Source organism: Anopheles nili, unplaced genomic scaffold (assembly GCF_943737925.1).
Source record: "Anopheles nili unplaced genomic scaffold, idAnoNiliSN_F5_01 scaffold_176, whole genome shotgun sequence".
NCBI lineage: Eukaryota > Metazoa > Arthropoda > Insecta > Diptera > Culicidae > Anopheles > Anopheles nili.
The window spans coordinates 15,202-24,575 of NW_026525533.1; the positions used below are offsets into that span (position 1 = coordinate 15,202).

Here is a 9,374-nt window from a genome sequence, read left to right on the forward strand (position 1 = left end):
TAAATAACTGAGCGGTGACAATAAGAAAAAGAATACTATTACAATCATTCAATAAAAACCTTTCTATTTTTCACAGCGCATACATTTATGTACCAAATGATAATACAATAACTATTTAATGTCATTTATAAACTGCATATTATCATTTACTAGCGAGCACACTTTACAAATTATGCTTTAGCCAACTTCATGAAATTGGGCCAACCCTATTCAACCGATTTTATTCATGTCGATGTTGATGTAGGGAAGACAAAATTGTACTTGGATAACAACAAAAAAAACATTACTTCGTCCATTTCGTATTCTATACGAGCTTGGTCATTTATCTCTTCTGTTTATCCACTTCTAATAGCTAATGTTTAGCCCTGTCAGTTATCAGAGCAAAATTCTTCAAATTTACTGCCGTACCCTTCAACTATTGGCCAGTCAAATTAATGAAAAATCATTGAAATATGAATCATTTAAAATTGGATACTTGACAATATAAAATATATAACACTTGTCAATCGGAACATGTGCAGCAGCAAATCTGATTCATCATACGAGAATACCCATCATAGTCGGTACATATACGCATATTGTTATAGGGCAGAGCAAATCGAACCCAAAAAATTGCCCGGTATTCCTATTAATAATTTGAGTTTTACATCTATGTTCGACTTTGGAAAAAACATTGTTTTTTTTTATATATATATTTCCAAGCAAATTTTTCCACTGTAAAATGGAAATCGATTGGTTTGGGTTCCTTACGGGCGAATAAAGAGCAATAAAAGGATCCTAATTATGCACACTGGGAGATATACGATATTGAGCTGTAACTTTATCCATGACTAACAAGATGATTATAATTCATGATTTACTTTAAAATAATGACGTAAATCATTTCTTTCAACCGTGACCTGCTGTTTGCGATATGATTACATATGTTGGTGTTTTAATTTAACACAACTTTATTGAAAGTTCGTTGGAAAATTTATGAAAAATACGTCATGCAAAATAAATTATGCTATTATTATAAGCTAAGGTTCATTCAAAGCCATACCGTCATATAAAACGTACTATACTGAATCAGCCCATGACACCATTAAATTATTGAATTTAACATTAAAATGATTTTATTTATAAACATACGAAATATTTTCACAGGGTTCGCTATTCATAGAAAAAACAACTATTCCAACAGCAAACTTATTGTTTTTAAACGAGCGCACAGTACAAACACGTATAATATCATCACGATCATCAACAAAACTAAATGTACTGCAGAACAGCTGTCCAAATATCGGAGTGTGTAGCTATCACTCGAAAACATTATCAGCGTACTTTCGTCAGTGAAACTGAACGAATGAAAACAGTGCCACGCACTTATCGTGCCGCCTAGCGTGTAATGTGAGTTGGTTGAGTAACGTAGCCACGGCAAGTTCTCCGTTCATCAAGTTATCAACGTTGTCCTAGGATTTCGTAAAACATTTTTTCCGTATCAGTTTCAAATATTTTAAACTAGGAAAAAATGGTGGATGATAAGCTTGGGAAAGCTCGTAAGGCGCGCTTGCGCTCAACGATTCGTTATGTGTTAAAATTTCTCTACTCACTTCGATATTTGTTGATAATTATAATTACGGTAGGCCTTGTATTACTGTTTCGTCAGCGCCACTCACATTTGGACGTATATTTTACACACCATATCAATTCAAGAAGTAACAAGTTTTTAGAAAAAATCGATTACCATAATTATGAACAAATACAAAAAGATATGAAACGAGTTGGCATTGGTGAACAAGGTAAACCGGCAACCTTAAGTCCGGATGAAAGTGGCAGTGAACGTCAAAAAGAGCTTTATTTTCAAAACGGTTTTAATGCACTACTTAGTGATAAAATCAGCGTGAATCGCTCAATAGCAGACCTGAGGCATCCGAGGTAAGTTTGATAATTTAATTATGATTGTGATTTTATTATTTGTTACAATTACACTGTTGTACAACTTGCAAAGGTCTCAATAATCATAACAAATTGCTTACGTTACCACTAAAACTTGTATTATCCCATATGCTTCGTGCAGCAGTATTTTATAGCATAAACAAAAATGAACATTTTCTCTCATGGATACAACATAAACAATTCACACTCAGTTTATAATGTTCCTATCAGAAAACGGTGAACTAACCTATGTATTTTCAATATATTTTTTTAAATTTAGTTTAATTTAGCTCAAATTATATATCATGCAGTAAGTATTTTTTTTTTCTGCTCAGGATATTGTTATGTGAGGTTAATAAAGAAAGGTGCTTAGTAAAGGTGCTTAAAATTTGCAGTACAAATATCTAAGCTCAAAGTGCATGTCATCATCATGCTTAAAATATAACATGTTGAAATCTAAATTTTCAACTTACTTTACAATTTAGGCTGCCATGTAAAGTTTTGTAAATACATCTGCGCATTTGTTTACTTTGTCAAATTCGTTTGGCTTCGCTTGGTTTTTCCTAAAATAGTCTAATTTCAAACATGTGTAAAATAATTTTCTTGTGATATTTGATTAGATTTCCTGAAAACCAAACGTTATGACATAACACAAATAACTCCTTTGCATAAAGCATTTCCAAATGTTGAGGTTGTATTTTATTACGTACTTTTCATCATTGTTTATTTCATTAGTGTTCTATTTTATTTTATGCAACAATCTACAGATTGTCATCATACGTAAGTGTTATTAGCAAATGTTTTGTTTAACAGTAATAAATATTTCATTTTTTGTTTATTTTTAGCTGTAAGCTAAAGTCATATCAGTTTCTCCTTCCATCAGCAAGTGTTATAGTCCCATTCTACGAAGAACACTGGAGTACATTATTGAGAACAATCTATAGCGTTCTCAACAGATCACCTACCCGTCTGCTAAAGGAAATAATAATTGTTGACGATGGAAGTACAAAACAGTTTTTGCAAGATAAACTTCAAGAGTTTATTACACAGAATCTTGCTAAGGTGAAATTGATTAGACAACACCAGCGGACAGGCCTGATAAAGGCTAGACTTGCAGGAGCCAAAGCAGCGTCGGGCGAAGTACTTATTTTTCTCGATTCGCACACGGAAGCTGGCTACAATTGGTTGCCTCCTTTGCTGGAGCCAATAGTTACAAATCCTAAAACATGCGTCTGCCCGTTAATAGATGTTATTGGCGATCAAACATTTGATATTCATCCCCAGGACGAAGGCGGACGCGGTCTTTTTGACTGGAAATTTAATTATAAACGCATCGTAATCCCTAACAAACAAAAGATATCACCGACAGAACCATTTGCCAGCCCTGTTATGGCAGGTGGTCTTTTTGCTATTAACGCCAAATTTTTTTGGGATCTCGGAGGCTACGATGAAGAACTTGACATTTGGGGTGGAGAACAGTATGAACTCAGTTTCAAAATATGGCAATGCGGCGGACGAATGCTGGATGCACCATGTTCTCGATTCGGTCATATATATCGATCATACAGTCCGTTTCCAAACTCACGGAAATATGACTTTGTTACGAGAAATTACAAACGGGTTGCGGAAATCTGGATGGATGAATACAAACATTATATATACAATCGTGATCCTGAACGTTACGCAAAAGTTTCTACAGGTGACATGAGCAAAATGAAAGCAATTCGAAAGAAGCTACAATGTAAGCCATTCAAATGGTTTTTGGAAAACGTTGCACCAGAAATCCTTGAATTGTATCCTCCTGAGGAACCCACACCGTACGCATTTGGTTCCATCCAAAGTGTTGCTGATTTAACCCATTGCTTAGATAGTATGCAAAGAGGAAGGGGAAAACCGATTGGAATCTATCCTTGCTCTAACAACCTTGCTGAACCATCCAATCGTAATCAATACTTTGTACATAGTTGGCATCGCGATATCCAGCTCAAACATAGTGATGAATGCTTGGACGTGCCCCAGAATGAGCCGCTTTCTCCAGTCACACTTTTCACTTGTCACTTTCATCAAGGAAACCAATTTTTTCAATACGATTACGTGAGTTTGTTAGAAACTAATTCTCATTTTTAACGTTCCAACCATAAATAAGTTTTCACTATACTTTTAGAAAACACAACAAATAATGCGAAGTAATGGTTGCATTGACAGTAATCTTGCAACTAAAACCGTTTTTATCAATCCTTGTAATACTACCAGCATCACCCAGCGATGGAAATTCGGTTCAGTTAATCTTAAGTTATTAAAGCAATGGAAAACATACGGAGCAAAACTTTTGCCGTAACTGACAAAGCAACTTGTTTAGTTATCATTTTCTTAAAATTTTAATCATTAAATGAATAAAATATACGCAATCTAACTCGAGTTTTACAACTACATCTAATGGCTAATCATATATTAACTGAGGCTTTGCGGTAATTGCTTCACCATATTTTAATTAAAAAATATCTTGTATATATTTATATTTTATCCTTTATAAACACTTTTCATATTTCAGGTGCCATCAAATCAAGTACTACAAAAATTTACCTCAAACCAGTATTATTGTTCCATTCTACGACGAGCATTGGACTACCATCTTGCGAACTGTTAACAGTATCGTACATCGTACACCAGCCCATTTACTCAAAGAAATTATTCTTGTTGACGATGGAAGCTTAAAACCGTTTCTCAAACAACCACTAGATGACTATTTTTCAAAAAACCTAAAACATTTGGTACGAATCATTCACCAACCCGAGCGAAATGGTCTCATCACAGCTCGCTTGACGGGAGCGAAAATAGCCAAAGGTGATGTATTACTGTTCTTAGATTCGCATATCGAAGCAGGTATTAACTGGCTGCCTCCATTGCTTGAACCCATCGCTCAGAACTATCGGACCTGTGTGTGTCCCTTTATTGATGTCATTAAAGATGACACATTTGAACTTAACCCACAAGATGAAGGTGCGCGAGGAATGTTTGATTGGAACATGTTATACAAGCGGCTACCTTTACGTCCTGAGGATCAGAAAGATCCAATTGAACCATTCCCTAGTCCTGTAATGGCAGGAGGTCTTTTTGCGATAAGTGCAAAGTTTTTCTGGGAGCTTGGAGGATACGATGAAAAACTTGAAATATGGGGAGCAGAACAATATGAGCTAAGCTTTAAAATTTGGATGTGCGGCGGCCGCCTGATTGATGTTCCTTGTTCTAGAGTTGGCCATATTTATCGCAGCTATGCACCATTTCCTAATGCAAGGTCATACGATTTCGTAGCCAAAAATCATAAACGCGTTGCAGAGGTATGGATGGACGAATACAAACACTACGTATATGATAAAAATCCTGCACGATATGCCATTGATACTGGAGATCTTTCTAAAATGAAGCAGCTCCGAAAAACCCTCAAATGCAAAACATTTCGGTGGTTCATGGAAGAAGTGGCTCCTGATTTGATGGACCGATACCCTCCGGTGGAGCCGGAAGATTTTGCCTCAGGAGCCATACAAACTTTAGCAAATACTGATTTGTGTTTAGAAGTTGATTATAGCTCTGGAAGAAAGCAAATTTGCCTATCAACTTGTGTAACTAATAAAACAAAACCAGAGCGTCCTGAACAACACTTTCGATTTACATGGCGACGTGATATCAAGACTGTACATACATCAGACTGTATAGACGTTCCCGAGTACTCCGTTGGTGCGCAATTAGTTCCTTATGAGTGTCATGGTTCTCAAGGCAACCAACTATTCCAATACAACATGGTAAGATATCAAATAACTAACAACTACTATTAATGTAATTAGCTAACTAATTATGTAATTAGCCATTTGTGCTTTAGCAGCGTACAGACTGCATGAGTTATGCTGCTTATCATGAAGAACTAAACAGATACCTCTATTTGTCATGCTTCAGGATACAAAGCAAATCATTGTTGGAAAATACAAGACATTATGTTTAGAAGCTGATCTACAGAACCGGAAGCTTTTGTTAAATCACTGTAACAATACTGCTAAAATTCAACACTGGCGCATCGGACAAATAAATATAGAACATTTAAGGAATTGGTCTAAACACGGAGCCAAATTTTATGAATAAAACTTTCCTAAAGATATTCAATACAATGTTGATCCTTATTTCCACCCGTAGTCTTTTTTTTATTTATGATACCAGTTTATACCCAATCAAACACCTTATACCATAATAGAATGTACAATAACCATGCAATAACAATAACTCATGTTGAAAACTCCAATAAACAAAACTAAAGCTTTGATTCAGTCAACCATTTGAAGTCTTGCTCTTTACGATCCGCTTGCGGGCTTATTGCGATATTTATAATATGCGGCCGATCCGTTGCGCATAGAGACTCCTTAACGGCAACCTTAAGTTCTGAAATAGAACGAACGAAATGGCCATTCATGCCAAACATGTTCATCATATTTTCATATCGTGTCTCATAAGTTAAAGCTGAAGCCGGTGTTCTGAAAATGAACGTATTATGAAATACAAAGAATTTAATTACTCAAAGAAGATATACATATATATATATATATATATATATATATATATATATATATATATATATATATATATATATATATATATATATATATATATATATATATTTATATACCTCATTTAACCTATATAACTTATATTTAAATATATAACTTACACGTGCGTTAAATCTCCAGCTGAGCGCATATCATCATAAGTTTCTTTATCAAATCCAGCATATATACCCCCATTATTCACTATTACAATTACGATCGGTAACTGGTATCGCACCATGGTTTCAATCTCCATCCCAGAGAAACCAAAAGCCGAATCTCCTTCAACGCAAATAACCTTCTTGCCTGGAAATTTGTCCCTGCAAAATAGGGCCGCAGCAATTGCGAATCCTGGACCTACTCCCATCGTACCGAATGTACCAGCATCTAGGCGATGGCGTCCCAGCTTATTGTGAAGAAGTGTTCGACCGATGTCCATTGTATTAGCTCCTTCGCTAACTATAATTGCATCTTTTGGAATGAGTTCTTGTAAGTGATGAAACACCGCGTAATAATTTAAAGGAATTTCAGTATTCAACGACATTGCATCAACAACTTTACGATTCTTTTCACACTTTGCCCTTAGGTCCTTCCACCATTCATTTTCAAACTGGAAACGGTATTGCTTTTTGGCAAGCGTCTCACTCAGTTGTTCGATGAAGGGCACTAAGTGCGACTGAACAGCGATACTGCTGAGCACACTATTATGTAATTCTTCAGAATTTATATCAACTTGAATAATTTTTGCATCCGAACTATATCGCGGAGGTCGGCCAAAATGTAATATCCAATTAAGGCGCGCACCCAGTAAAAGTATTACGTCAGCTTTTTGTAGTGCTAGTGTGCGAGCGGATGCAACGCATTGCGGATCTAGGTCTGGTACAACGCCTTTTCCCATTGGCGTTGGAAGAAATGGTAGGTTAGTTTGATGAATCAATTGACGAACTTGTATTTCCGATCTAGCATACGCGGCACCTTTTCCCACGATAACCAGCGGCCGTTTGGCTAAAGTTAGCATTTGTGCCGCTTTTTTCACATCTACGGGATCGGGATGCATCTTTGGAGGTTGTGGAGATGCGTATTGTAATGGTACAGCATCCTCTGTTATTTTTGCCGTTAATAGGTTTCCCGGAAAATCAAGATAAGCTGCGCCGGGTCTACCATAACATGCTAAACGAACGGCTTTTTCTACGTGCATAGGTATTAAGGCCACGCTTGGTGGTCTTGCCGCGTATTTACAATAAGGGCGACTCAATTCTACTTGAGGACACTCTTGGAATCCTCCGATGCCTTCGTGGTCCTGAGACGTTGACCCACCTATAACCAATAAAGGCCAACAATTGACTTGTGCATTGGCCATTCCACCAGTTACATGGAGAAGTCCCGGCCCCGAAACTACAAGACACACCCCTGGTTTTCCAGTTAAATATCCAATTGCCTAAAATAGAGTATAAAGAATGATTGAATGTCAAGATACTCAACCTTACTTCATTACCTGAGCCGCGTAGCATGCCGATTGCTCGTTACGCATTCCTACATATTTGAGCCCTTCAGCCTGCATGGCCATCGACAGTTCAACAACTGGTATACCAACAATACCAAATACATATTCAACGCCCTGATGGAGATAAGTATTAACAGGATGATTATGGCACTATTTGCTCTCAACCAACCATTACTCGTATGTCTGCTCTTATCATGACTTACGATGTACAGTTCACTTACTTATCGCAGTTCAACTTTGAACCCTGTTGCATGTTTGACCTACCTGTTCGCGCAAAGCTTTGGCTAAAACAGTATTTCCATCCACTTCCATGGCGTTGTAAAATGTACAACGATAGTTTATTGTAATTTAACCTCTTCAATTATCTGGCTCGCAAATTTTCCAACTCCTCACTTCAATTAAATTTTGTGTGACATAAACTAGTTTGAATACATTGTTTTCACTTCATGAAGAACTGCTTTGGTATTTCGCTCAAGATATATTTCAAGAGACTACACTACAAAAAATTCTGCACCTCTGTACAACTTGGAACCTAAAATAAATCTAACTGCGACAACGGCACATATTTAAAAAGAAGAACATTGATAATTCTTATCGGTAATTTTTTCACTTGCGTACTCCTTAAATGGCTGGAAGGAAAACAATTATCGCACAAAGCAAAGGTTAAATTATCTCACAAAGCTTCAAATACTTGATTAGATGTAATTTCAAGAACTGATTTGACTTCAATATTCTAAATAATTTATTGAAATTGAACTTTTATATTTAGCATTTAAACAAAAACAAGCACAGAGATGTTGAACATACAACAACAAAATAGTTAGATACCGCTCTCACAATATGCCAGATTTGCGTGAATGACAATACCCATAAACAAGACTACCTGACTTTCAAAATGAACAAGCCAACATTTGAACGGACATGCAGTCTATATAATTTTATTTATTTACGAAAAAAAATTTAATGACAGCTATTAATGCATGTCGTACTTTAAACAATACAATGTTTGTAGATGATGTAGAAATCAAAGGCAGTGGAAAGAAATAATAAAACTGTTCGCTAGATTTTTTTAGAAATTTCCTTTTTTAAGCTTGTCACATTTTTGTCTACGATAGGTTTTGTTCGACGCATCTAGAATCTTTTGGCCGTTTACCAAAAACCGCATCTAGTAGTGGTCTACAAAATAAAAGTTTCATTACAATGCGTGATGAAAAACATTGAAAATTGTCATAAGCTCCAATCTATATACAGACCGTGTCCCAATCATCAGACGCAGAGATAGTTGGTTTTGTACTAAAAACCCAACACACAATATCAAACCACTCTACCAATTAAAACACCCTGTAATATTAACGAAATATTTC

The 9,374-nt window shown here is 36.0% G+C and overlaps 2 protein-coding genes across 2 annotated transcripts; one reads left to right on the top strand and one right to left on the bottom strand.

Moving 5' to 3' along the window:
* The first annotated feature begins 1,753 nt into the window (after positions 1-1,753).
* Positions 1,754-5,989, top strand: LOC128730050 (N-acetylgalactosaminyltransferase 6-like). Its single transcript, XM_053823124.1, has 3 exons — positions 1,754-1,917; positions 4,469-5,717; positions 5,780-5,989. Exons 1-3 carry the CDS (start codon positions 1,754-1,756, stop codon positions 5,792-5,794), a joined length of 1,428 nt encoding a protein of 475 aa, XP_053679099.1. The 3' UTR covers positions 5,795-5,989.
* Positions 5,990-6,090: 101 nt separating this feature from the next.
* On the bottom strand, positions 6,091-8,322 carry LOC128730051 (2-hydroxyacyl-CoA lyase 1). Its single transcript, XM_053823125.1, has 4 exons — positions 8,275-8,322; positions 8,002-8,124; positions 6,632-7,944; positions 6,091-6,437 (listed from the first exon to the last, which is right to left on the bottom strand). The coding sequence occupies exons 1-4, from the start codon at positions 8,320-8,322 to the stop codon at positions 6,218-6,220; spliced, it is 1,704 nt and encodes a 567-aa protein (XP_053679100.1). The 3' UTR covers positions 6,091-6,217.
* Between the last annotated feature and the right edge of the window lie 1,052 nt (positions 8,323-9,374).

What these genes read in the sequence shown, in the direction of transcription:
- LOC128730051 (XM_053823125.1), bottom strand. Translation starts at nt 8,322, where the DNA reads ATGGAAGTGGATGGAAATACTGTTTTAGCCAAAGCTTTGCGCGAACAG. An exon ending in CCAAAGCTTTGCGCGAACAG is followed by an intron (nt 8,125 to 8,274) that starts GTAGGTCAAACA and finishes TATCTCCATCAG; the next exon opens with GGCGTTGAATATGTATTTGG. An exon ending in CGGCATGCTACGCGGCTCAG is followed by an intron (nt 7,945 to 8,001) that starts GTAATGAAGTAA and finishes ACTCTATTTTAG; the next exon opens with GCAATTGGATATTTAACTGG.
- LOC128730050 (XM_053823124.1), top strand. Translation starts at nt 1,754, where the DNA reads ATGAAACGAGTTGGCATTGGTGAACAAGGTAAACCGGCAACCTTAAGT. An exon ending in GCAGACCTGAGGCATCCGAG is followed by an intron (nt 1,918 to 4,468) that starts GTAAGTTTGATA and finishes TTCATATTTCAG; the next exon opens with GTGCCATCAAATCAAGTACT.